Source organism: Crocodylus siamensis, chromosome 6 (assembly GCF_052110815.1).
Source record: "Crocodylus siamensis isolate JL-2025a chromosome 6, ASM5211081v1, whole genome shotgun sequence".
Taxonomy (NCBI): domain Eukaryota; kingdom Metazoa; phylum Chordata; order Crocodylia; family Crocodylidae; genus Crocodylus; species Crocodylus siamensis.
This window is the reverse complement of record NC_143400.1, coordinates 22,290,956-22,317,662: the sequence shown is the minus strand read 5'-3', so window position 1 is coordinate 22,317,662 and position 26,707 is coordinate 22,290,956. Positions and strand designations below refer to the sequence as shown.

Genomic DNA, 26,707 nt, shown 5'->3' with positions numbered 1-26,707 from the left:
AGAAGCTGAATAGGAGCCAACAATAAGTTGAATAGGAGCCAAAAATGTGCCCTTGTTGTCAAGAAAGCTAAGGGCATCCTGGGCTGCATTAGTAGAAGCGTTGCCAGCAGACCTAGGGAAGTGATTATTCCCCTTTATTCAGTACTGGGGAGTCCACGTCTGGAGTCCTGTGTCCAGTACAGTAATGTGCCCCTCAGTACAGAAAGAAGGTGGACACGTTGAAGAATCCAGCAATGGAAAAGGTTCAGAGGACTGGGGCACATGACGGATGAGGAGAGGCTGAGGGAACTGGGCTCATCAAGTCTGGGGGAGAGAAGACTGAGGGGGGATTAATTAGCAGCCTGAAGTGGGGTTGCAAAGAGGATGGAGCTGGACTGCTTGCAGTGGTGGCAGATAACAAGACAAGGAGTGATGGTCTCAAGTTGCAGCAAGGGAAGATGAGGTTGGACATTAGGAAAAACTTTCTCAGGAGGAGGGTAGTAAAGCTGTGGAACAGGCTCTCCAGAGAAGTGGTGGACTCTCCATCCTTGGAGGTTTTGAACATCCGGCTGGACAAAGCCTTGGCTGGGATGATCTAGTTGCTACTGGTCCTGCTTTGAGTTGGGGGTTGGACTAGTTGCAACCTCCCGAGGTCCCTTCCAGCCCTCACTTTCTATGGGTCTATGACAACAGGAGATGGAAAACAGCATGTCACGAATCGAACCAAAAACCCAGAGCCACCCATCCTGCAAGGAAACATGTCCCCAAGTGGCAGCAGAGTCTGTCCATCCTAGACCAGCTTCATCAGCCATCTGTGGACCGACAGATAAGACAACTGATCCCACCCTTGACCATGAGGGATTTCCATGGATGTTGAATGCCCAATGATATCTGGACATCAAGAAGATATTGCGAAAATAAAAAATGCTTAATTTGTCTGAACAAAACTAGCGTCATCAGAAAACCACAAATGAAGATAAGGTAGAAAAGCTGAATGGTATTTCACAATGGAGAAGGAAATGAGATAAGAAACCCTCCCTTTCACCTTCCCTGAGTCTATAAATCCCGACAAATTAACACCTTCCAAGTCTACAAGAGATCCTGTTCAGTCCAAGGCCAAATATTGTAGTGAAACCAAGACATTTAAATAAAACCAATCAGAGATCTTTAATTTGACTATTCAGAGCAGCCACATGCGACTAACCTACTGAAACGGTGACTTTTGCCGCCATTTCATGACATGTATCCAAGCAATGCATAAGGTGTACAAGTGCCCTTATAAATCAAGGGCATACGCTGGGGGAGACAATCTGGAAAGCTCAGCAAATTCAGGACTTGCTGTTAATCCATGTGCTCTCGAGTCTCCCAAGCTGGGATGGGTGGGAATCTACAGTGTGCTATTGTGGGAAGCCAAACCTGTTTCCTCCTCTTTACTCAGTAGCCTGCCCATGGGGTTAGCTGTACTTTGGGTGAAGCCAGCCGTGGCTTACGAAAGCACTTTAGTAAATCTACAAGGTGCAAACCTCCCCCCCGGCTTCAGCTTGGCTGGCTAGCTCAGGCTCAGTCCCTGGCTCTGCAGCTGCAAGCCTCCCAGCGCACTTGTACACATCATGCCAGGGGCAGGGGGGTTCACATTGTCTTAATCCAACTCCCTTAAATTGACACAATGTGTGTCAATTTATGCTGTCACACTCTATGGGTGACGTGTCAAAAATGTCCCAATTTGCTCTGTGCTCCACAGTCCTTGATAAGCCTCCACTCCTTATCACAGCATGCATCCAACCACCCAACTCCTCCGCTGCTTCATAGCCCTGCTGGGTGTTGATCTCCCTTCCCCATCTCCCCACAGCTCAGAGCCTTGAGCAGCCACTGGCTGTTACCTCATTGTGGCCTTTTTGCCCTCCTGCCCAGCGGTGGATCTAGGATGTTGAAAAGCGGGGTGCAGATGTCGAGATGCATCATTGCAGTAGCTCAATGCACACATTTCATTATGTTAAAAAGAAAATAGAGGCTTTACTACTAGACTTGGGGCCTAGGGCTGGATTGTTTAGCTTAAGGAAGTCCAGGTTGGATGAATGGGCTGGAAGATGGATAGAAAACTGGCTGGATCATCAGGTTTAGAGGGTAATACTCAATGGCTTGATGTCTAGTTGGCAGTCAGTATGAAGTGGAGTGCCCCAGAGGTCAGTCCTGGGGCCAATTTTGTTCAATATCTTCCTCAATGTCCTGGAAGATGGCATAGAGTACACCCTCAGCAAGTTTGCAGATGATACCAAGCTGGGGAGAGTAGTAGATAAGCTAGAGGGCAGGACTGTGATTCAGAAAGACTTAGAGACATTGGAGCATTGGACCAAAAAGCTGGTTGATCTCACCTTCTTGAACCTCTGGATGGTGCCTCTGACACTTCCTTAGTTTCTGCACCCCAGTGTTGGGGGGTTTTGGCCACCCCTCCCCCCCCGGAGCACTTCTACACCCAAGTTTGTGTTTCTAGCCAAAACAGTCCACAGAGCTAGGATATAGGGGCCTACATCACTGGGAGCCATGGAGGGACCACAAACAAGGAGGGAGGTGCTAACACCCAGAGAGTGAAGAGATTAGCAGGAATCGTTTGATTACAAGGAACCGTAAAGTAAACGGGCTTTGGCCACAGCTGAGATCCGTGGAGGAGCTGGTGGCTGTTCTCCTGTGCCTCCCCCCCAGTTCTTTCCCCTGTGGCCGGAGAAGCAACAGCCTCCAGAAGCTTATCAGGACCCCTGATCTCAGTGACCCAGACTGGGGGAACTGGGGGTGGATGGGCGCTATTACAGTGGGTCATGCAGACCTGGGGTGGCTAGAGCAGGGATACCAAGGCCAGGTCCTCCCCGGAGGCTCCAAACCCATTGACATCCAGCTCTGTGGGCTCGCCTGCTTTTGCCACCAACAATAGAGCCAGGAGAGACACCCAAGGGAGGGGGCTGGATTAGACGGGTCCCCTGGAGCTCCCCTGCAGCCCTGTTTCTCCGTGACTCAATGATTCTTGAACTGGCCAAGGTGAGGCTGGGGCCTGGGGGTCTGCTTGTGTCCTGCTGCCTAGGATGCAAGGAGGAAGGTGTTAGATCCACTTGGCAGAGCCACGGAAGGGGCCCTGCCACCCCCCCCAGTCTGTGCTGGCCTGGGAGGAGTCACGTCCCGGCCTGATCCCCCTACGTGCGGGCTTCACCCTCCTGGACCTCCCGCTCACTCCCCACCTGCAGCCCCTGCCCCCAGCCAGGACAGTGCCTCCCACTCCCAACCGCAGCCCTGGCAGGAAGCCCCCAAGGTCTCCCATGAGCTGATCTCCACCCCTGCAGCCTCTCGCTCAGCTCTGTGCCTGGGGGAGGACAGGTCCTGCCCACACTGCCCCAGTGGGGGGCACCTCTGGGGGGGACCCTGGGCCCTGCCGGGGGTGCAGCAGTCCCGACCAGGGGCGCTGGAAACCCGGACACCTGGGCTGTGGGGGGAGAAGAAGAGGGGCTGGGCACCAGGATTGCTGGGTCCCATGACAGCACCCCCCGGCGCCCTGCCTCAGTTTCCCTGCCTGGGCCCCACAGACAATGGCCTGTTGAGGGAACCAATGGGTGCAGAAATGAGGGGGGGTGGGGATTCCCGGTAGGCCCCTCCCCTCCCTGGGGAGGTGTGGGGCGGGGCAGCAGGGGTCAGGGATGCCCCCGACACATGGATTAACGCCATGGAGTCCAGAGAAAACTGAGGCACCCAAGCTCCTAAACCCCCCAGCTACAGAGAGCCTAGGTGCCCAGGCTCCTAAACCCCCCCAGGTAGAGAGAACCCAGGCGCCTGGGCTCCTAAACCCCCCAGCTACAGAGAACCCAGGCACCTGGGCTCCTAAACCCCTCAGGTAGAGAGAACCCAGGCTCCCGGGCTCCTAACCCCCCCCAGGCACCTGGGCTTGGGCGCCGCCCCCGGCTCCTCCCCGCCCCAGGGGTGCCCAGGTGCCCGCCCAGGTGGAGACGGAGGAGGAGACACCCGCCGCCATGGCCTGGCCCGCACCCGCCAGCCCGGGGCCCTGAGCCCCCGCCGGTACCAACCCCCACCCCCACACTGGGAGCCTGGGCACCTGGGTTCTGGGGTGGGGGCATCAGTCCCTGGTACCCCTCCCCTGCCGGACCCTCTCCCCTGGGGATGGGCTGGGGGTGTCAGGCTGTTGTGGGGGGGCTCTGAGCCCCGTGGGGTGGTGGAGTCAGGAGTGAGGGGCCCCAGGGGTGAGGGGCACCGGCAGGACCGGGGGGGCAGGGGCTGCGGCTCTGGAGTAAGGGGGGGGGCTGCAGGTCGGGAGTGAGGGGCACTGGCTGGGCTGGGGGGGCAGGGGGCTGCGCTCTGCTGTGCCCCCTCAATGGCAGTGCCTCCTCCCCCAGCAGGCCGTGCCGGTGCCAGGGCCACGGGAGGTGGCCCCGGGGCCGTGGGTGGATGATTAACTGCAGTCCAGAGATGGCCGGGAAGGACGGTGAGTTGTAGCCGGACCCCCCCCCCCGCGGCCTGTCTGGACCCCTTCCCAGACCCGCAGGCGACCCACAGCCAGACCCCAGACCCTATTTCTAAGCCAGGCCCAACCCAGACCGCCCCCCAGTATGGATTAACAATTAATGGGGCATCTGGCAGGGGGCAGGGGTCCCTCCCTGGCCCTTCCTCCACTGCCAGGCCCTGGGGAGTCCCTCCTGGACCCCAGGGGCCCCTGTGGGGGGTTCACGGGGCTTCATGATAGGGAGAACCAAGGCATCCATCTGTCCATCCAGCCCCCAAGACCGCGGGCCTGGGGTGTTAGAGCTGGGGGGCGGGGGGCCGGGGGGGGGCTGGGGGGTCCCAGATGCCTGGGTTCTGAGGTGGGCACTCCTGGGTCTGGCTGGGGCTGGGGGGCCTGGGAGCAATCCCCCCTCCCCCAACCCCACCTATCCCAGGTCAGCTGGGCCATCCCAGAGCCAGGCGGCCACGAGGGCCTGGCGGGGGCAGAGTCCAGAGCACAGCCCCCACCCCCACCAGGACACCTGGGTTCCCTCCCAGCTCCAGGATGGGAGGGGGCTGCAGGGGAGTCTGGGCGCCTGGGACGGGAGGGGGCTGCAGGGGACCCCCGATGCCTGGCTTCTCTCCCATTCTGGTGCCTAGAGCTGGGGGGTGGGCCTGGATCTGACCTGTGTGTCTCAGGGGCCCCCAAGGTGCAGTGCTGGACACTGCCCAGGGTCGTGGCTGCGGTGGCTGGTGGGTTCCTGCTCTTGGCCGGCATTGGTGCCAGCATCTGGGCCCTTGGTAAGACCCGCCCCCCCGTCCCCCTCCCCCAGTTGCCCCCTCCCAGGCTCTTACCCCCCTCTTCTCTCCTGCAGTGACATGTGTGCTGACAGGCGACAGCGAGGCACTGTACGGAGGTGAGTCCCAGGCTGTGCCCCACTCCACGCGGCCAGGGATTGGGCCCTTTGGATGACTGAGGAAGGGGGTGACCTGGAGGCATCTGAGCTCCCAGCCCCTGCTGTTCCCACCCCCTTCCTGGAGCTGTGTCTGGGCTCGGTTGCAGACAGTGAACGTCATGCCCAGTCGGGGGAGCCTAGGCAGATGCTGGGACAGGTCCTGGGGGTGCTGCAGAGCAGCGGGGTGTCCTGGAGATTGGGGTCCTGGCTCACGGTTGCCCCCCACCCCCCAGTCCAGGTGAGCCCAGCTGACCTGCGGCTCACCGTGTTCGACGAGGCCGAGGGCAGGTGGCGCCTGGTCTGCTCCTCTCCTGCCAACGCGCTGGTGGCTGCACTGAGCTGCGAGGAGATGGGCTTCATCCGGTACCTGGCATGGGGTGGGGGGCTGCAGTTCAGGAGTGAGGGGCACCGGTGGGGCTTGGGGCTCCTGGTTGGAAGTGAGGGAGGGTTGAAGGGCTGTGGGTGGAGGGGGTGGCAAGGGGACCCTGGGGGTAACCCCCACCGCTCTCTCCCCAGGTCTCTATGGCACTCAGAGCTGGATGTGGAGCGTGCTGGGGCCAACGGGACATCCGGCTTCTTCTGCGTGGATGAGGCCAGGCTGCCCTTGGCCAGTGGACTGGCTGAGGTTGTCACTGCCTGGTGAGGGGGAGCTGGGCGTGCCCTGCGGGACAGGGGCTGTGGGTTAGAAGCGAGGGGCATCGCCACAGCTGGGGGGCTGCAGGTCAGGAGTGAGGGGCACCAGCAGGGCTGGGGTGGTCCTGAGGCTCTGCTGCCTCCATCCTGGCACCAACCCTCCTCTCTGCCCGCAGCGAGTGCCCAACCGGCCGGTTCGTAGCCACGCTGTGCCAAGGTGGGTGCCTGTCCCCACACTCCAGTCCTCAAGGATGAGATTGGAGAGGGGGGGCAGTCCAGGGCATGTCCTCCCATCATGCCTTGCAGCTGCTTCCTGGCCCTGTGGGGTCCTGTCCACCTGAGGGCGGGGCCGGGGGGGGTGAGCACACGGGGGGTGGCTGTTCTGAGGGAGGTGCAAGGGTCTCCTGGGGGCCCCAGGGGGCTGTGGAGGTCTTCTAGGGGCCAGGTGGGGGCTGGGGGATCCACTGGACAGGGGTGGGAGACCTAGGGTGGGGGTCTTGGGGTGAGGACTGGGGTTATGGGGCATCTAGAGGGTCTGGGGCCTGTGCTGAGGCCCAAGGGGGGTGGGAGTCCCTGGGGGAAGCTGGGGGGTCTGGGGCCTGTGCTGAGGCTGGGGGTGGGGGGTGTCTCCCCACAGAGTGTGGGCGCCGGAAGCTGCCGGTGGAGCGCATCGTGGGCGGGCAGGACGCGGGGCGTGGGCGCTGGCCCTGGCAGGTGAGCCTGCGGCACGATGGCGCCCACCTTTGTGGCGGGTCCCTGCTGGCCAGCGACTGGGTCCTCACCGCTGCCCACTGCTTCCCCGAGTGAGTGACCACCATCCCCTGACCCACAAAGCTGGGGAGAACCCAGGTATCCAGGTCGGGGGGCTGTGGGGGGCAGCTGCCTGCTCCTTGCTGACCCTCCCCCCTCTTCCCCCGCTCCCCATGTCCATCCATGGCCGGGCAGGAGGCACCGGGTGCTGAGCCGGTGGCGGGTGCTGCTGGGTGCTGTGTCGCAGGCTGCGGGCCAGGGGCAGCAGGTTGGGGTCTTGGGTGTCGTCTACCATGGGGGCTACCAGCCCTTCCTGGACCCCAACAGTGAGGAGAATGCCGACGACATTGCCCTGGTGCGCCTGGCTGTGCCTGTCACCTTCACTGGTCAGTGCCAGGCCGGTGGCTCCCGACCTGCAGCCCTCTCACCCCTGCTGGTGCATCTGTCATGCATGTGCTGGTGCACGCATGGGCGGGGCCTTCTGCCCATTGGCTACCCTCTCCCCACACCCCAGAGTACGTGCAGCCCGTGTGCTTGCCGGTGCGTGGCCAGCACCTTGTGGATGGCAAGATCTGCACCGTGACAGGCTGGGGCAACACGCAGTACTATGGTGAGTGCACATGTGTGTGCGATACCACCAGCCTCAGGGCTGTGGGGGCTGTGACCATGGAGGAGGGTGGAAGTAGGGGGTCACACATGAGAGGGACCCTGGGGGCCGCGGTCTGGTGGGGGCAGGACTTCCTGGGGCCTTGGAGAGGGTTCTTCCCTGGGTGGGGGTGGGACTTCCTGGGAGCATCAGATATAGAGGGTGTGGGATGTCCTGGGAGGTGGGACTTCCTGAAGTGCCAGCCCTGGGGGGAAGGTGGGACTTCCTGTGCAGCCCCAAGGTTATATGAGGTGGGACTTCCTGATGTGCCAGCCCTGGGGGGAGGTGAGACTTCCTGTGCAGCCTCAGGGTCATAGGAGGCGGGACTTCCTAGCCCGCTGCCGTGTATCCCCTGGCGGGTGGGGTGGGTGGGTCCCATGGGTCCCAGCACCCTTCCCCCTGTTCCCCAGGGCAGCAGGCCGAGGTGCTGCAGGAGGCAGCCGTGCCCATCATCAGCTCCACCGTGTGCAACACACCCGAGTACTACGGCAACCAGATCCGGCCACGCATGTTCTGCGCTGGCTTTGCTGAGGGTGGCGTTGATGCCTGCCAGGTATTGAGGAGGTCAAGGGTCAGGGGTTAGGGCTGGGCAGGTTGGCATGGGGGCGGGGATGGGATCGTGCTAGGGGCTGGGGGGGGTGAGTCAGGGTGGACCAGGACTGCCTGTGACCTTGACCCTCCAGGGAGACAGCGGGGGCCCCTTTGTGTGCGAGGATGGGGTGGCACGTTCCCGCCGCTGGCGCCTGGCCGGCGTGGTGAGCTGGGGCACTGGCTGTGCCCTGCCCCGCAAACCAGGCGTCTACACACGTGTCGGTGCCTTCCACGCCTGGATCCACAAGGCCATGAAGGTGTGTGTAGGGTTGAGGCCAGGACATGCCCTGCCCGCTTTACCCTGCTGGGGCGGAGGAGCAGGGCTGGCTCCTTCCTCTTCCCCAAGTCCCATGCCCCTTGGCCTGACCCCACATCTCTACCCTGTCCCTACAGACTCACTCCCAGGTCAGCGGTATCGTGTCCCAGCACTGACCCCTGCCTGCCCCCCCACCCATGGACCTTGCTGACCTGGTGACCTCTGACTTCCGGCCTTGTCCCCCATCATGGCTGCAGGCCAGGAACGGGCCCCAGCCACCGAAGGGGATGCAGCATCGGCTCTTTAAACCTCCGCTGGCCAACGGGGGCATCCTTTGGCTGGATCGGCCTATTGCAACATGGCACCAGCCCTTTAAGGACATGCTGACCAATGGGTTTCCTCTGTGGCTTGTCAGACTTCTGTGCAAGGGAAGAGGAGCTGGCCAGGGAATGGTGAAGGCAGTGGGTATGGCTGCAAAGACACCCCCCCCAATGGACATCAGCCAGTCATGATGGATCTGCCACCTATTAACTGCTTCAGTACTGGGAGGAGGCACCATGTGGGGGAAGTTATCCCAGCATGCACTGCTCTTGCTGGTGCATGGCATGCTGGGAGGGACAGGACTCAGGGGAGGATCTGGCTTCAGTTCATAGGGCCAGAAAGTGGGGTGGGGGGAAAGAACAGAGGTGGGCATGCACCCTGGAGATCTGCATGTACCAACACATGCCAGGAACATGCAACAGACACGTGTGCACACACACACATGCACCTTAGATGCACAAAGGGCAGGCACTGCCCACACGGATCAGCCCAGGCACGGCACCCATGGTACCCACCTCCCTGTACCATGTGTAGAGAGCACACGTGTATGTTTGCATGCATGTACTCATGCACAGCCAGCCCCGCTTCCACATATGAATGCACATGTGAGCAAACACGCATGCATACATGCACACACGCGTACACACACACCTCTCCCTCTTACCATCCCATACACACACATGTGCCTTGCTGGCTGTGTCTGGGCCTCCCTGCCTAGAGCCAGCCCCTGGGTCCCTTCCCCTGGCTGGGGCCCTTTATGTACATAGCTGTGGGGCCTGTACGGGCCCTACTTTTGCCGCCAATCACTGTGCTAATAAATGTTTGATTAGACACTTCCGGGTCCGGCCTGTCTTTACCTGGGATCACGCAATGCCCCCAGGGGCCTAGGCTGGGGCAGGGGGGTTCTGCCCACTATCCCAGGGTTACTAGGAATAATGGCCACAAATTGTTAGAGAAGGTTCAGGCTGACATTACTTTACAGTTAGGGCTGCCAGGCTCTGGAATGGATTCCCAAGGGAGGTGGTGCTCTCTCCTACCTTGGGGGTCTTCAAGGGGAGGTTGGACAGATATTTAGCTGTGGTGATATGACCCCGGCACCCATTCCTGCCCAGGGCAGGGGGTCAGACCTGATGATCTGTTTAAGTACCTTCTGACCCTAAGCACTATGATACTATGATCTGCCAGGCACAGCAAAGGACATCTGGCTTCCCACTGGCTTCTGGGCACTGGGGCCAGGAAAGAGATTTTTTTCCCCATCTCATTGCTATAGGAGTGAGGGGGCCTTTCCTTCTCCCTCAGGGTATCACCAGCAGCTCAGGCCAGGGATGGTTATGGTCCTGTAGATCTGCCAACCCAGGATGATGAGCTGAGTGGTTTGTTGTTTGGGGTGGGGGTTGAGGGGGTTGTGGTTTTTAACTGAGTCACTTTTTTTTTTTACTGACAGTTTAATTTTTTTACTGATGGTTGAATTCCTGACACACATTTTTATCAACTTACATTTGACATCACATCCATGTAACCCTCCTGCCACGCCCTGGATACCTCAACCAGAGGTGTCGGACATGGAGCTGTATGGCCCAGCATAGGCCAGGGGGGAAGTTAGAGTAGGTCCAGACATGGGTAATAAAGATGATCAGGGTATCAGAAAGCAAGTCCTCCTGGGGGAGCTGGGCATGTTCAGCTTGAGGTTACAGTGCTAAAGAGCGGACATCATAGCAGTCTGCATATACTTGAAGGGCTGCCATAAAGAAGAGGGAAAGCACCTTTTCTCTTGGCTGCACAGAGGAGGATGTGGACCAACGGCTTGAAGTTGCAGCAGAGGAAGTTGAGGTTGGTCCTAGATGTCCCGGATTTCCTTATGCTCTGGCTAACTACGGGGATTTCCCAGGCTTCTGGGCTTTCCTTATTGCACCCCTCCCCCATCTGTCACAGGGGTTTTAAGTCTCCCCCAGAACTGCTGGCTGCAGCCCAGGCTGGGGATAGGGACTAGGCTGTGCCAGTGCTCCTGCTGGGACCAACCCCAGAGGGTCCTGGCTAGAGGGTCTTGCTCCTCCACCCAGGCTCAGGCTGATGCTGGACTTGGGGTCAGGAAGGAATTTCCTCCCTGGTCAGATTGGTACAGACTGGGGGGAGGGTTGCTTCCTCTGTAGTGGGGGCACAGCCTTTACCTGGGGTCTCTGGACCATCTGTTAACAACCTTCTACAGAAGCAGGAGTTTGGTTGCTGCAGTCCCATCACGTCGGGTGTGATGTCTGGTGTTGTGTTAGGGCTGACGGTAGTTTTACAAAGATTTTAGATACTGGTTTTGTCTGGGGTGGTTTGGACAGGGCTGATCCTGCCTCAGGCAGGGTGTTGGACTAGAGGTGACCTCTGGAGGTCCCTTTCAGGCTTATTTCTCTATGGCTTTATGATCCTGGTCCAGCTCCCAGACCCACATGAATGACACCCCTTCCCTAAACTATGTTAAAAAAGTGGTTGACAGTAAAAAATATGTATTATCAGTAAAAAAAAAAAAAAAAAGGTAAAAAAACCCAACCAAAAAACAACCCCCTGCCCTCTCAACCCCACCCCCCCATTCTAGGGCTGGCTGTCCCTTATCAGTGGTTTGACACCCCCGCTCCTCAGCAAAGCCCCCCCCCAACTCACTGCACACCTTCCTTCAGTTGCACCCTGCATGATGATGCTCTCATCCTCCCAGCCTTGCCCCTCTGAGCCCTGCTTCCCCCCACCCAACCTGCTACCTCTCCCTCCTCTTGGCCTCACTGCCCTGCTCCCTGTACCTAGGGTTTCCCTGTCTGGCTTCAGCGCCTTTCCCGGAGGCGCTGGGCTTGGCTCCAGGATGCTTACCTTCCCAGCACTTGGCCCAGGTTATTTCACGGTCAGAGCCTTTTGCGTTCATGGGAGTGACAGACATGGAGAGCTGGCGGGCCTCCAACCCAGTGGCCCCTGCTTGTGTTGGCCTGATGCTTCTCTGGGACCAGGGGATCCTGCAATTGCAGCAGGGTGGGGGGAGTGCAGCTCCACCCAGGCATCATGCCAGGCTCAGCTGTCCCAGCCCCAGCCCCGCGGCTGCTGGTCATGCTCTGGGCAAAGGCATCTCCAGCCCCTCCTTGCACTCTCACCCGCTTCCAAATGCAACCCAGTCTCCCCTCCTCCCCCCCAGCTGTGGCCAAACCATTCCCTCCCTAGGGGCTGGCGTGTTTCCAGCCTGGGTTGGGGTGGGGGGTGTCTCCTGTCTTAACTGGACACCTGGGTCCAGTCGTGGCCTCCATGCAGCTGCCTACCTGAGACACAGCTCTGGACATGAATGAGAGAAGTGCGAAGTGGGAGATGATGAATATGGCATGCTAGAGAGAGAACCCAGGGGTCTGGGTCCCAGTCCTCCTTGCTCTAACCCAGGGGTAGGCAATGTTTTTTGGCTCAAGTGCCAAAAAAACCCACAATGTCTACTTTGGAAGGTGCCAGAGTGCCGACAGGCGGAAGCAGCTGTTTGCAGCCTCCTGGCTGGAGCCAGCCCAAGGAGCCCAGTCTGCTTGCTGGGAGCAGCCTGGGCTCTGGGACTGGCAGCAGCTGCTTAGGGCCTGGGCTGGAGGTGGTGTGCCAAGCAAAGTGGCACTGCATGCCATGCTCACCACACGTGCCAGGGGGTGCTGATCCCTGCTCTAACCCTTCATCCTGAACTCCCCTCCTAGCGCTGGAGGGCACGCAGGCAGCCGGGCTCTCAGCTTCCTCTTTAAGTTCCAGCCTCAACTCCTCTCCCCGAGCAGGGATCGAACCCAGGTGTCCGGGCATTCAGCTGGGTCCCAGGGGGCATCCAGGGTGAACCTTCTGAGGATGACCCGGGGTAGATCTGGATGTCTGGGGGGATCTGGAAATATCCCCCCTGCCCCAGCCCCAATCTCCACTGATCCTAAGTGCTCAATGCTCCTTCTCATGGCTGGGACAGGATGGAGGAGTAGAGATGGTCAAGGGAAGTGCTCAGTCCTGCCACAGGCTCCAGCCCCGGCGTGAGCAGGACCTGGATGGGATTGAGGTCTTGGCCCTGAGATGCAGCCAGGCAGCAGGGGCTTGCCCCCTGCCCCCCATGGGGGAAGTAGGGCTATAGGTCTTCATCCAATACCCACCAAGTGTCCTAGCAGCTCCCCCTAACCCTGGCCAGTCCTCAGCTTCTGCTGCCATGAGCTGTGAACCGGCAGCCATGCGCCACCTCAGAAGTGGCTGCATTTCAGCTGGGGAGTGACCAACCCTGCTTGCCCCCGTGAAGCTGGAAACAAAGCAGAGGTGGCTCCATTGGCTCTCACATCCAAGCCCAGACCAGGGGGGTGCAGTGAAGACCAGGTGTTCACGCCCTGGTTAGGCCCAACTAGGCCACAGGTCATCCCTGTGTTTCCTCTCTCTTGTCCGTGCACGTCTCTGGGCGGAGCACCAGTGGGCAGCAACCACTAGCTCCTTGGATGCCTCTGAGGACTGGTAGGTGCGGCCCGGAGGGCTGTGCTCAGTGTCCCCCTCAGGCACACTTATTTTCACGTTTTAACCCTTTGACCCACACGACACTCCTATCCTGTGTGTTTTGGCCTTGTTTGTCCCAAGAACTCTATTGCATCTTTCACCCATTGCCCCACACAGTAGGGGCGGTTAGTTAGCCAGGTGCGCCTTAGAGCCCACAATATGTGAAAGACATGACAGGTCATCCCTGCGTCGGGTCCCTGCAGTGCCCGGTGCTGCCCCAACACTGCCCCTTGCTCCACCCACGAGGTCATGCCTGGAAGCCCCTGGGGACAGGAGGGCAAGGGGGAAATCAGAGCAAAATGAATTTGCTTGGGCAGACCAGGATCCAGGGTTCCCTCTGTCCTGGGACAGGGTGTTGCCTGCACAGAAGGGTCTGGCAGTGGGGAGACAGGCCTAGGAGCTGAAATGAGGTCCTAGGAGCTCAGGACTGGAAGGGAGCTTGTGAGGGCTGTGAAATGAGCCGACAGTGCACTCTGGTGGCAATAAAAGCCAACAGCCTCCTTGGTCATAGGAACAAGTCCAGGGCAGCGATTCTCCCCTCTATTCAGCACTGGGGAGGCTGCCCCTGGAGTCCGTGTCCAGGTCCAGGCCCCGCACTGTAAGAGGGTTGTAGACGGATGGGAAAGAGTCCAGCACAGGGCAAAAGAAATGACCGGGGGCCAGGGAGACAGGGCTGATCAGGAGAGGCCAAAAGAGCTGGAGCGACAGAGTCCACAAGAGAAGTCTGAGCAGGGATTTGATCACAGGCATCTTGAAGGATGATAACAGAGAGGATGGGGATGGGCTTTTTCTCTGCAGGGGGCAGGACTAGGAGCAATCGCCTCAAGCTTGCAGCAGGGGAACTGAGGCTGGAGATGAGGGGGAGCTTCCTGAGGGGGGGCTCAGGGGGGTGGGTTGGCTACAGGCTTGATCACCTTAACCTGAAGGCCTCTACAGCCTTCTCATGGGGTCTGTGCTGAAGACCTGGGGGGTACAGCGCATGGGTGACATACTACTGTCACATCAAGAGCCTGGATGCCACCGGAACGGCCTGAAATCTCGTGGCAGCCAGAGGAAACGCTACAAGGACATGCTGAAGGCGGACCTGCAGAGCAAGGATGCCAACCTCCCCTCCAAGGGACTTCAATCCCTTTGACATCCACACCCATTGGCCATCTCAGCCCCTTGGAAATTCAACCTGGACCAGGTCCCTTTTCAAAACTCCTTTTACGGCCGCTTCCAACACAAGACAAACTGGTCCTTCCCCACCCCAAATCACAAGGGCTGTTCAAACAACATGAGGTTTATTTTCTTTAAAAAAAAACCAAAAAAAAAAACCTGTGGTCTAGGGGACATGGGGTTCAGTTCCTGACTTTGGACATCTTTCCTGACAGATCAGGTGTCCCATCGGGTGCCCTGTTCACCAGGACACAGCATCGGAGAAGAGGTGATAGGATGGGTGGTCAATAGCCTTCGGGAGTTGCTGCTGCAGGAGAATCACGGAGCTGAATGGTTTTGGGACCAGCCAAGACCTGACGCTTGCAACGGGAGAGTCCAACGTGCTGAGTTTGCCCCCTCAAGAGGCTGCCCCACACTTCCATAGGAGAGGTAGGCTATGTCGTGGGCCGTCTCTCCTTTGCCATGGCAGAAGCGCTTGCAGCCTGGGCCCATCAGTTGCCAATGAAGCTGCGACTTCTGCTAAATACCTTGTCCCAAGGACACGAAGGAGGACAGGACTGCTCTATCGAGTCCCCAGCTCAACGCCAGCAGTGGCGCTCTGGTCCACACTGCCCAGAGGTTCCTGCTGACAGTCCGCTGAGGAGCCGTGATGGACACTGGGAGGGTTATAGGCACAAACATTTGAGGGGGAGCGATGGTTTGGTGGGGGTCGGGCGGGATGGATGGGGCTCAGCAAATGCTTCTCTGGTCATAAATACCATGAATGTTGTAGCCCAAGACCCTCCAGTACCGGGACCCCAAGAATGCTGGGAGCAATGGGCCCACCAGCCCATGCCATGGCAGTGAACCGAACCGAACCACGCCGGGAAGACACTGCTGGTCCATGCGGGAGAACCGGATACTCTCAGTGCAGCAGGGTCCGGGGTCAACGTCAGAAAGAGGTGGAGGTCGCGGCGCCCATGCTGACCCCTGCCCCAGCCTCTCCCGTTTGCTACGGCTCTGCCTGGGCAGGGCCCGATTCTGAGCCAGATTCTGACGTCGTTCCTGAGGGGCAGCGAGGAGCACAGGCAGCTAACGCCCCCCGGCAAAAGGGAACGTCCTCTCTGCTCCCCATCAAATACCAGGGTCAGGCCTCTGGACCCAGCGGCTCTTTTGGTGCCTCATGAGGGCCAGACACATCTCTCTACCCTTGGCAAGCCGTCTGCCCGAGGGCAGGAGGTGTGGAGGCTGGAGAGGCGTCCGCCATGGGGGCCAAGTCAGGCCGGCGCCTGCACGTGGATGCGGCGGTGCCGGGCCAGGTTGGAGCTGTTGACAAAGCTCTTCCCGCAGGCGCCACAGACATACGGGCGCTCGCCCGAGTGGATGCGCCGGTGCTGGGCCAGGTCTGGGCGGCGCACAAAGCTCTTCCCACAGTCGGGGCAGCCGTGGGGTTTCTCCCCCGAGTGGAACTTGCGGTGGACGGCCAGGCCGGACGACTGCGTGAAGCTCTTGCCACAGTCCCCGCAGCGGTGCGGCCTCTCACCTGAGTGAATGCGGCGGTGAGCAGCCAGGCCGTCGGGGCGAGCGAAGCTCTTCCCGCAGTCCTGGCACCGGTGCAGCTTCTCGCCGGAGTGGATGCGCTGGTGCCGGGTCAGCTTCCAGCGGCACAGGAAGCTCTTGCCACAGTCCCCGCAGCGCTGTGGCTTCTCCCCCGAGTGGATGCGGCGGTGCCGGGCCAGGTCCGAGCGGCTGGAGAAGCGCTTCTCGCACTCGGGGCAGCCATGGGGCTTCTCCCCTGAGTGCACGCGGCGGTGAGCAGCCAGGTAGTAGGGATGGGCAAAGCGCTTCTCGCACTCGGGGCAGCCGTGAGGCTTCTCCCCCGCGTGCAGGCGCTCATGTGCGGCCAGGCGCGATGGGCAGCTGAAATGCTTCCCACACTGAAGGCAGGGGTGAGCTCTCTCCCGGCACGCCGTACCAAGCTCTGGCTTCCCTCGGATGCCAGCCCCGCCAGCTTGGCTTGGATCCAGCCTCTCTCCTGGGTGAAGCTGCCACTGGTGGATCTTCAGGTCTCTCAGCCCCACGAGACTTTCCTGGCTCTTGGCTCTGGCTTCTCCATCGCACCCATCTCTGCTCCCAGCCATGACATCCCTCTGCAGTTGGCCCTGCCTCTTGGGCTCAGGTTGGGAGCTCCTATCCAACAGTCTCCACGAGAACGGCCGTGGCAGCTCCTGGGTTACAGGCCCTTCCCCAGCTCTGCTCAGAATCCCTGGGACAGAAAGAGCACCCACAGGTTAGCCCCGGCATCGCTAGCAAAGGGAAAGCTCTGATCTCTGCTCTCTGCACACGAGAGGAAAGAGCAAGCAGAAGGGAGACCTCATCCGTTCTCCCTCTGCGCAGAGCACCTCCTGTCGCCAGCCTTGGCGCAGCTTCAACAGGGGCAAGCCCCTGGGCTTGGAGACCCTGGCTCTTCAGTGCCAGCCTCTGAGAGCTCCTTCATTTCAGTCAGCTCCTGGAAAGGATGGGGAGTGCCAACATCCCCTACAGCGTAGCAGACGTGGCTCCGAAACAACCATCTTTCTCATGCCCCTCCAGTTCCCTCTGTCCTACACTGGTCTGATCTGGGACTTCTCACCCAATGGCACACATCAGAACTGCCACAGACTGGGTCAGAGTAGGTCCGAGGTCCATCGTGTCCAGCCCCCGGCATCCCACTGCGACAGAGCTCCTTTTCTAATCCCCCAGTAATCGACTTCTTTTCTTCAGCTAATTGTTTTGTCTGCTGCCCCTAGGAATTTCTCTTTTCTGACTGTTCCTTGCTTTTCTTTGCTATGCTGGCTTTTATTCTTCAGCCCTAAAGAAGAACATCTTGCATTCAAAAGTTTGTCTAATTATACAGGCAGGCCAATAAAAGAGTGGGTCCTTAAGAAATCTTGGCCTCTCGTGTAATTCCTGGACTCTCATGGCTGTGACATCACTCTAACGCTACCATAACACAGTCAAATTCCACCTTTTAATCCTGCTTTCAGGTAGAACGAGATTTAATAAACTTCACCTTGTTTGGGCATCAGTGAAGCATAAGCAGGAGTGTAAAGGGAGAGTTTTGAGCCAATAGGTATAGCGATATTATCATAAAGCTTGCTTATGTATTAGAGTAAGTCGTGAGAACGGACACCGATTGGATCAGACTCCAGATCCGTCTTGCCCGTCTCCTGTGTCACACAATGCAGAGCTGAGGCTGGAAAGGAGGCAGTGAGCTGGGTTGGGGCTGAGTTTTTCCCCCTGTTCCTCTCTCCCTTGAAGCCTCCAGCACTGAAGGTCCAGGAAATTCGGATTCAGAGGCTGAGCCCTTCATTCCCATGCTCAATAGCGACCGATGCCCCTTTTCCTCCAAGAACGGGTCCAATCCTTTGGTGGATCTGGCTACACTCTCAGCTTCCACCACATCTGGTGACCACAAATCCCAGCCTTTCCTTCCTCGCGGGTGACAAAGACCTGCCTGGTGTTTGTTATCAACCAACGACCTCCTAGCTCCATGTCGTGACCCCTTGTTCTTGTCTGGTGACTTTCTCAATAATAAATCCCCAGTGACTCTGTCTTCACCCTTCAGTATTTTGGAAACCTTTCTCCTGTCCCCGCTCTGGTGTTCATCTTCTAACCTGACCAGGCCTGGCCTCATTAGTCTCTCCCGCTAGGGAAGCCCCTCCATAGCTCTTATCATCCTTGCTGCCCTTCTCTGGACCTTCTCTAGCTCTTCTCTGTCCTGTTGGAGGTGCAGGGACCAGAGCTGGGTGCAGTCTCATGGTGTGGATGCACCGTGGATGTATAAAGGAGTATCATGATACTTTCTGCTCAAGGGCATAAGGGAAGTTTCCTTGGGGGGCACTGGGAGAAGAGAATGAGCTTATCAGTGGGAGCCTCAGCCCCCAAGGAAACCTGACAAGGAGAGTCTCCTGCTGATGGATGGCGCCTCCTGGTACCAGAACGGGCACAGCCCCGCAGCTCTTACCTGCTTCAAGGGAAGGGCCTCGCATGGGGAACCAGCCTGAGGAGCTTTCATCTGCCGACGAGTCCCAGGTCTCACGTGCATCGGGGGAATCTGCAGCAGGACAAAGGCTGGGGTTTGCTGGGTTTTGCCAGTTGCCCTTGTCCCCCCTTTTCTGCTACAAGCATCAGAGGCATTGGGCCTTTGCTCAGGGCCAGACCAATGCCAGGTTTTGGGTCAGCAGGAATTTTCCCCCCAATCAGACTGGTATAGATGGGGGGTGGGGAGGAAGGGTTTGCCTTCCTCTGTAGCAAGGGCATGGCCTCGACATGGGACCTCTTGAACATCCATTAACAACCTTTTATAGGACATTGGTGGCTGGGGTCCCTCCACTTTCCCAGTGGCAGTTTCGGGCACTACGTCTGGTGTTGCGTCAGGGTCGACAGTAGTTTTACGAAGTTTAGATGCTGGGAGTGTCTGGGATGGTTTGGACAGGGCTGATCCTGTCTCAGGCACGGGGGCAGATTAGACATGACCTCTGGAGGTCCATCCAGCTCCACTTCTTTAGGACTCTATGATTCTCTCTACAACTCTATGGTTAACTTATGGGAACTAGGTAGAAGCCACTGGGAAAAGTTGTTGCCAGGACACCTGAGCCAGCCCAAGCTTGGCAGCAGGTGGCAGCTTGAGAAAGGGGTGGCCTGGTCTGGTCTTGATCACTGATACATGCCCTGGTTGCATTAAGGGAGTCCAACCAAGATTAAGGACCTTCCTGCCAGGTCCTGTGACAGCACAAGAGGTCTGTGGGTCCCATCCTACCCCCGATGGGCAGTGACAGGGATCTGACCCTCTCATGCTATGGGCTGAACAGCCATGCGGGCACCAATCGCCAGGCTTTGCATGGTACCTGACTCCTGGAGTGACGCGGGCTCTTCTCTGAAGGCACGAGGCAACCTCCCCCGGGGCCCGGGGCTTTCACCCCATCCAGCCTCATCCTGTGGTGTGTGCATGGGGGGACGCTCCAGACAGGAGTCCAGAGGTTCCCACAATGTCCCAGCAGGCGCCATCTTGTCCGAGGTCACGTCCTCGACTTTCACACGCACTGTGACCTGGCGGGGGGAGCGAAACATGTTGCCAGGGAGCCCCGAATAGGGAGACAGGGATGGCAGCATTGACGATCAGGGTGCAACGCCCTCACCTGCAGCTTCTCATCCTCCTCCTGCCCCAGCTGAAACCCCTCAGCCAGGGCCACGGCTTCAGCGCAGGTCTCCACGCCACGTCCCCACTCCCAGCTCTGCATCTCCTGGGGCAGGATGGCCAGGAACTGCTCCAGCACCACCAGCTCCAGGATCTGCTCCTTGCTGCGGCGCTGGGGCTGCAGCCAGCCTCGGCAGAGCTCCTGCAGCCGGCTGCAAACCTCCCGTGGCCCCTCGGCCTCCTGGTAGCAGAAGCCCCGGAAGTGCTGGCGCCGTGTCTCCGTGGCTGAAGGCTCGTCCCTGGGTGCCAGCTCCAGCACCCGTGCGGAGGAGAGAGATGGTGCAGCACCGGCAGGGGATGGCGGGGCTTGAAGCACCTTCCAGCGCTGGATCGGTTCCTCCTGCAGCTCCTGCTTGACCTGCCGTGGAGCCGCCCACATTAGGGACCCACCGCTGGTCCCAGCCTGGACAATGCAAGGGGCTTTCCCGGTGCCCTTTGCTCCCACCCTGGGCTCTGGTTCCTGCTCTTCCAGTTTCACGCGGGGCTGCCCTGATGTTGGCAAGGGGAAGCCCAGGGCTGGCGCAGGACCCAGATCAGCAGCCATCTCTCCTTGAGGAGGCCTCACCCAGCTCAGGGCCTCTCTTGCTCTCTCGTGGGACTTACTGGAGGCGTCTCTGTCCCCTGGGCCGCCTGTGGGAAAAAAAACAGAGTCTTTATCATGTGATGGAAGAGCGAGAACTGAAAGAGCTCCATAAACCCGAGGCACCCTAAAATTAACTCCGCGGGCAAGCTGCGTGATCATCTCCCCTGCACTGATGCAGGGCCCAGCAAAAGGGCTGGATCCCACAATACCCCCTGTGCAAGGCTGGGGGCACTACCACCTCATAAGCCCCTCTAGAAAAGCTAGAGAAGGTCCCAGGAAGGGCAGCAAGGACAATGAGAGCTATGGAGGAGAGACCTACAAGGCCAGGGCTGATCAGGTTAGAAGAGACATGTTGGAGAGGGGGCAGGAGATGGGTTTCCAAAATACCGAAAGGTGAAGATAAAAATCACTGGGGATTTATTACCTGTCACTCACCAGACAAAAACGGGGGGTCGCCGCATGAGACTAGGAGGTCATCGATTGATAGGGAACACCAGGCAGGTCTTTTCCACCCAGAAGGGGAGGGAAGGGTGGGACTTGTGGCCACCAGACGTGCTGGAAGCTGAGAGTTTAGCCAGATCCTCCAAGGGCTTGGACCTATTCTTGGAGGAAAAGGGCATCGGTCGCTACTGAGGACGGGAGTGAGAAGCACTTCAATGCTGAGCCTTCAATGCTGGAGGCTGCAAGGGAGAGAGGAAGAGGAGGAGAAACCCAGCTCAGACCCAACACACTCCTTTCCAGGCTTTACTTGACACAGGAGACTGGGCAAGACGGAGTTAGGGCCTGATCCAGTCAATGGCACATTTTTATGGTCCCCACCCCACAGTCGCCTCAGCTGGGTCCCACAGCCCGTCTCTCCCATATCCCGGAGCCCCCCTCCCCTTACAACTTTATAAACAACCCTCCCCACAATTCTCCCACGTGGGCTCACACCCCTACCCCCACCCCCACCCGGGGATGACTCTGGAGTGTTTTATTTAAGTGGGTTTAGATTGGATTTCTGGAAAAAACTTTTCCACTGTTAGAGCTGGGAGGCAGTGGAAGATGCCCAGGGGAGCTGGGGACTTTCATCACTGGAGGGGTTCAATGAGAGGCTGGATGGAGCCTGGGCAGGGGTGATCTAGGCACGACCATGCCTGTGCTCTGCTGTGGGGATGTCCCAGACTTCTGGGCTTTGCTATTTGTGCCCCCACCCCTACCCCCTCCCTTTCTGCCACATCAGGGAGTTTTTAAGGCTCCCCCAGAGGTGCTGGGTGCTGGCTGCAGCCCGGGGGGGGATGGGGACTGGGATGTGCCAATGCTCCTGCTGGGACCAACACCAGAAGTCATGGCTAGAGGGCCTTGCCCCTCCACCTGGGATCTCTGGAGCTTTTATTAACAACCTTTCACAGCAGCAGGACGTTGGCGGCTGTGGTCCCCCTGCTTTCCCTGCGGCAGTTTCAGGTGTGATGTCTGATGTTGTGTCAGGGCTGACGGTAGTTTTACAAGAAGTTTAGTTGCTGGATGCATCTGGGATGGTTTGGACAGGGCTGATCCTGCCTCGGGCAGGGGTTGGACAGGATGTGACCTCTGGATGTCCCTTCAGCCCCACTTCTCTAGGACTCTCTGCCTCTGACTTCTGCAGATCCCCTCCACCCCTACATCACTATGACCCTATAGAGTCATCTTTATGACCCATAGAGGTCCCTTTTAGCCCAACATCTCCATGACACTATAACAATGACTATGACATCTAGAGGTGCCTTCTATCACAACATCTCTACAACCTTAAAATAATCTCTCTATGACCTCTGGGGTCAGATCCACACTCTATGGCCTTATAGTGATGACTCTGACCCCTAGAGGTCCTTTCTAGCCCAACATCTCTACAACCCTATAAAGATGACTATGACCTCTAGAGGTGCCTTTCACCCAGACATCTCTATGACCCTATAATGACAACTCAATGACCTCTGGAGGTCCCTTCCTGCCCAATGTCTCTACAACCCTATAGTGATGACTCTATGACCTCCTGAGGTCCCTTGCATCCCAATATCTCTATGACCCTATTATGACTCTATGACTTCTAGAGGTGCCTTCCACCCAGATATGGCTATGACCTTGTAATGATGACTCTGTGACCCGTACAGGTCCCTTCCAGCCGCACTTCGATATAATTCCCATCCCACTGCCCTTCCCCTTCATAGAGATCAGGGTGGAAAGGATCTGCCTCACTTTCTGCCTGAGATCCAGGATGGATGACTGCCACTCTCACAGGCTCCCAGCCTTCGTTTCAGGCAGTCAACAGCCTGGAGACATTAGTATCCTCAGCCTGCCATAAGCTGCCAAGTGGATTATCCATCTTCATGGAGGTCTTTCAGTGCTCCTCTAGAGAGTGAGGAGCACCTCTGAGCCTGCAGTTCTTCTCCCTGAACTTACTCCACTCCACTGGCAATGAGGACACATCCTGCTGCTTCCTTCCCTTGCTTTCCCAAACGCTCACATCAGGCTTTCCACTCCCAAATGGCTCATATGACTGCCTGATCCTAGTCCTCAATGGCTTCAAAAAGCCCCTGTATTCAGGCAACTTTCCTGCAGTCCTTGGTCATGCTTTTTGTGATCATAAACAAGTCCCATTCCTCATCTGCCTTCTCCCCCGGGGTCGGATCCAGGATCTGAAAGGCAGCTCAAACCCAGTGCAGCCAGATTCCCTAAGGGCTTGGACCCATTCTTGGAGAATATGGGCATTTGTTGCTATCAAGCCTGGGAGCAAGGGGTATGGCCTCTCAGTGCTGGATGCTGCCAGGGAGAGAGGAGCAGGGGGAGAAACTCAGCTCAGACCCAGTCACCACTTTCTGCTACCGTGTGACATGGGAGACTGGGCGAGACAGACCTACGGACCCAGGATATGTGCTACTGAATACGTGGGACAAATAAAAGGCAAAACAGATCAACAGTGAAGGTCACAGGTTCAAAACAAAGGCACTGAGGGGGGAGAGCGCACCAGACGTACCCCCTGAACCAGTCCAAGCAGCTACTGGATGCTGCCCAGTGATGCTCTGCCTGAAGACGGGATCGAACCAGGGACAGGAAAATGGCCCTGGGGTCCCCAGGGTCCCCTGGCCACAGCCTCCTTCCTGGTGAGTAGCTCAAGCAGGACCAGAAGGATGTAGACCGAGAGGCCCTGGGATTTAGTTAGGCCATGGATGGGGAATGCATGTATAACCAGGTGAGGGGAAAAGAGCAGCCATCAAGAGTTTCTGGAGGAGGTGGTGAAGGGGCTGCAGCCTGTTACTCTCCAGATACGTGTGTGCTGGGATCTTCTTGGATGCTTTGAAGCCTTGGCTAGACAAATCCTTGGCTGGGATGACGTAGCCTTGCTGCTTGGCGCGGGGGATTGTACTAGATGCAACTCCTGATATCCCTTCCAACTTGAATTTTCTATGACTCTACGAAAAAGGGCTCCCACGGTAGGACATAGGGTTATCACCTTTCAGCTCCTCCTGTCCCAATAAGCCAGGCTCGATGGGACTCTCCTCACCCGGGACACTGTTTGGTGACACCCGGGATGACTCTGGGGGTGGTTTTATCCTATCATAGACAATGAGGGCTGGAAGGGACCTCAGGAGGTCACATCCAGTCCAATCCCCTGCTCCGAGCAGGACCAGCCTCAACTATATCATCCCAGCCAAGGCTTTGTCGAGCCAGGCCTTCAAAACCTCCACAGATGGCAATCCCACCAGAGGAGAATAAGACAAGCAAACTATACTGAGATACCAGCCATCAGGCCACATGACCAACAGCAACTGCAGAAAGAAGAGACCATACAGGTACATTTGCTACTGGGTGACAAGGCCTCAGGTTTCTCATCGTTTCTCTTCCCAGGGAAGTTAGTGTAAAGGGGATGGTGTAGCTGTATTGGCCCAGAAATCATGGGATCACACAGAGTCCTACAGAATTGGGGTTGGAAGGACCTCCAGAGGTCACAGAGTCATCATTATAGCGTTGTAGAAATGTCAGGGTGGAGGGGATCTCCAGAGTTAATCGAGTTATCATCTCTATGACCCTATAATGATGACTCTATGGCCTCTGGGATCCCCTCCACCTCAGCATGGACCCTATAATGTCGGGGTGGAGGGGATCTCCAGAAGTCATAGAGGCAGAGAATCCTAGAGAAGTGGGGCTGAAGGGACCTCCAGAGGTCATGTCTAGTCCAACCCCTGCCTGAGGCAGGATCAGCCCTGTCCATGCCACCCCAGACACATCCAGCATCTAAACTCTTCCTAAAACTACCGTCAGCCCTGACACAACACCAGACATCCCACCCAACCCTGCCGCAGGGAAAGCAGGGGGACCGCCGACATCCTGCTGCTGCGAAAGGTTGTGAATAAATGCTCCAGAGACCCCAGGTAGAGCCCGTGCCCATGCTACAGACCCCCACCTCCCCCAGTTTGTACCAATCTGACCGGGGGAGGGGGAATCCCATCCTGACCTCAAAAGTAGCATCAGTCTGAGCCTGAGTACAGGGGCAAGACCCTCTAGCTGGGACCCGCTAGGGTTGGTCCCAGCAGGATCATTGGCACAGCCCAGTCTCCATCCTCATCCCCTTTGGAGGCTTAAAACCCCTCCGGACACATGGAGCAAAAAGATGGGGAAGGGGGGCAACCTGTAAAGTCCAGAAGCCTGGGACATCCCCATGGCAGAGCACAGGCATCGCAACCCCTACATCATCCCCCATCAGTGTCTATCCAACATCTCCTCAAGCCCCTCCAGTGATGGAGCGCCCCCAGCTCCCCCGGGTCTCTCTCCCAATGCTTCCTGGCTTGGAGAGGGCAAACGTTTCCCCTGAGATCCAACCTCAACCTCCTTCGCTGGCACGTGCAAAACCAAGGATGAGAGAGGCACAGACTATTTAGGGTGGCCTCTACTGTACCACCAGGGCTGCTGCGAGGTGGAGCTAGAGCTGCTTGGTCTAAGTCTGTCCCAGAGACAGAACGGGTCCAAAACAAGAGATATTAGGAAAAACCTCTCTCACGAGGAGGGGTGTGAAACACTGCAGTGGGTTATCTAAAAATGTCGCGGCACCTTCATCCTTGGACATACTTAAGACACAGCTAGACTGAGCCTCGCTGGGATGATGGAGTCGGGGCTGGTCCTGCTCGGAGCAGGTGGCTGGATGCAACGTCAGCTCCTGAGGTCCCTCCCCACCCGCATTATCTAGGATGCTGAGATCCTCCACAGACAGCCAGGCCTCTCTCATGGGGAAGCCAATCTCAGGAGCTGAATGCTGAGACCGTGCGAACGCTGCGCTGGATGCCAGTCCCAATAGTCCCTCCTACTCATCTGAGGTAACGACCCCTGCGCTGCTCAGGAAACTCTGAGTCACTGTCGCTCCTACCTGGGGGCTACCCCTGGCGGCCTCGCCTGAGGGACACGGATCCCCACGCACTGTCCTGGGCTGATCAAACAAGGCTGGGATGCCCCAAACTCCTCTCCCCACGTCCTCAAGGACCCCCGGGCTCTCCCGGGGGACAACCGCCACATCCTGCAGCTGCTGGACCCGCTCAGTGGGATGCTGGTCTCACCGAGTCTGGATGCCAGCTGTGGCGCGGTACAGCTTCTGGGCTTCAGTCATCCAGAGCCCAGCTAATGTCAGGCGGCTCAGGGTGCCCCTGGGACAGGCGGCCATGGGGGGGGTCCCCCGAGTGACGTGGTGGGGCCGCACCACAGCCCGCGCTGGAGTCTCGTCTTCCAGCCTCCCCACCACCAGCGCCGGGGACCTCGGCAAGCCGGGCCGGCCTGGGCAGCTGCAGGGAAGGGACGCAGCGGGACGGGGAGGGCTCAGCCTGATCCCATTACCTGGATTAGCCACCGTGACCCCTTTGTCCCTGCTGCTTTCGGGCCTGTCCTGCCTCTCGCACCCGCATCCCTGCGGCTGTGACCTGGCCCCGGGCGCCGCGCACCTCCGCTCCCTGGAGGCTCCTGCCCCACGCCCAGCGACGCCCCTCACTGCCCACCTGCGGCCCCTGCCCCCCATGATGCCCCTGACTGCCCACCCCAGTGATACCCCTCACGCCCCACCTGCAGCCCCCTGCCCCCCATGATGCCCCTGACTGCCCACCCCAGTGATACCCCTCACGCCCCACCTGCAGCCCCCTGCCCCCCATGATGCCCCTGACTGCCCACCCCAGTGATACCCCTCACGCCCCACCTGCAGCCCCCCGCCCCCATGATGCCCCTGACTGCCCACCCCAGTGATACCCCTCACGCCCCACCTGCAGCCCCCCGCCCCCCATGATGCCCCTGACTGCCCACCCCAGTGATACCCCTCACGCCCCACCTGCAGCCCCCCGCCCCCATGATGCCCCTGACTGCCCACCCCAGTGATACCCCTCACGCCCCACCTGCAGCCCCCCGCCCCCCATGATGCCCCTGACTGCCCACCCCAGTGATACCCCTCACGCCCCACCTGCAGCCCCCCGCCCCCATGATGCCCCTGACTGCCCACCCCAGTGACACCCCTCACGCCCCACCTGCAACCCCCCGTCCCCCGCGCCCGACTCACCGCCGCTGCCCCTTCCCGCACCCACGTGGGCGGAGCCAGGCCGGGCAGGAAGTTCGCGCGGCCCCACCCCCTCCCTGCTCTGTGACG

At 58.7% G+C, this 26,707-nt stretch overlaps 2 protein-coding genes across 11 annotated transcripts; one reads left to right on the top strand and one right to left on the bottom strand.

Moving 5' to 3' along the window:
• The first annotated feature begins 3,657 nt into the window (after positions 1-3,657).
• HPN (hepsin) lies at positions 3,658-9,441 on the top strand. 4 transcript variants are annotated; one of them, XM_090052447.1, is made up of 13 exons: positions 3,658-3,773; positions 4,371-4,459; positions 5,155-5,256; positions 5,331-5,372; positions 5,645-5,774; positions 5,928-6,050; positions 6,221-6,261; positions 6,682-6,847; positions 6,990-7,180; positions 7,309-7,404; positions 7,851-7,993; positions 8,124-8,288; positions 8,425-9,441. In XM_090052447.1, the coding sequence occupies exons 2-13, from the start codon at positions 4,423-4,425 to the stop codon at positions 8,461-8,463; spliced, it is 1,275 nt and encodes a 424-aa protein (XP_089908573.1). In that variant the 5' UTR covers positions 3,658-3,773; positions 4,371-4,422; the 3' UTR covers positions 8,464-9,441. The 4 variants fall into 4 exon arrangements, with proteins under 4 accessions (XP_089908573.1, XP_089908574.1, XP_089908572.1 ...); XM_090052448.1 differs by lacking the exon at positions 3,658-3,773 and adding an exon at positions 3,914-4,035; XM_090052446.1 differs by lacking the exon at positions 3,658-3,773 and adding an exon at positions 3,954-4,035 and having other exon boundaries at positions 4,374-4,459.
• Positions 9,442-14,383: 4,942 nt separating this feature from the next.
• On the bottom strand, positions 14,384-26,677 carry LOC149861618 (zinc finger protein 202-like). 7 transcript variants are annotated; one of them, XM_090052432.1, is made up of 7 exons: positions 26,621-26,639; positions 25,641-25,862; positions 20,512-20,756; positions 19,435-20,123; positions 19,144-19,345; positions 18,261-18,350; positions 14,384-16,520 (listed from the first exon to the last, which is right to left on the bottom strand). In XM_090052432.1, the coding sequence occupies exons 4-7, from the start codon at positions 20,035-20,037 to the stop codon at positions 15,532-15,534; spliced, it is 1,884 nt and encodes a 627-aa protein (XP_089908558.1). In that variant the 5' UTR covers positions 20,038-20,123; positions 20,512-20,756; positions 25,641-25,862; positions 26,621-26,639; the 3' UTR covers positions 14,384-15,531. The 7 variants fall into 7 exon arrangements, with proteins under 7 accessions (XP_089908558.1, XP_089908563.1, XP_089908559.1 ...); XM_090052437.1 differs by lacking the exon at positions 26,621-26,639 and having other exon boundaries at positions 19,435-19,851; positions 19,939-20,123; positions 25,641-25,906; XM_090052433.1 differs by lacking the exon at positions 25,641-25,862 and having other exon boundaries at positions 26,621-26,677.
• Between the last annotated feature and the right edge of the window lie 30 nt (positions 26,678-26,707).

What these genes read in the sequence shown, in the direction of transcription:
- LOC149861618 (XM_090052433.1), bottom strand. Translation starts at nt 20,037, where the DNA reads ATGGCTGCTGATCTGGGTCCTGCGCCAGCCCTGGGCTTCCCCTTGCCA. An exon ending in AGGAGGATGAGAAGCTGCAG is followed by an intron (nt 19,346 to 19,434) that starts GTGAGGGCGTTG and finishes TCCCCCCGCCAG; the next exon opens with GTCACAGTGCGTGTGAAAGT. An exon ending in CGCGTCACTCCAGGAGTCAG is followed by an intron (nt 18,351 to 19,143) that starts GTACCATGCAAA and finishes GTCCTGCTGCAG; the next exon opens with ATTCCCCCGATGCACGTGAG.
- HPN (XM_090052445.1), top strand. Translation starts at nt 4,599, where the DNA reads ATGGGGCATCTGGCAGGGGGCAGGGGTCCCTCCCTGGCCCTTCCTCCA. An exon ending in GCTGAGGTTGTCACTGCCTG is followed by an intron (nt 6,051 to 6,220) that starts GTGAGGGGGAGC and finishes CTCTGCCCGCAG; the next exon opens with CGAGTGCCCAACCGGCCGGT. An exon ending in GGATCCACAAGGCCATGAAG is followed by an intron (nt 8,289 to 8,424) that starts GTGTGTGTAGGG and finishes CTGTCCCTACAG; the next exon opens with ACTCACTCCCAGGTCAGCGG.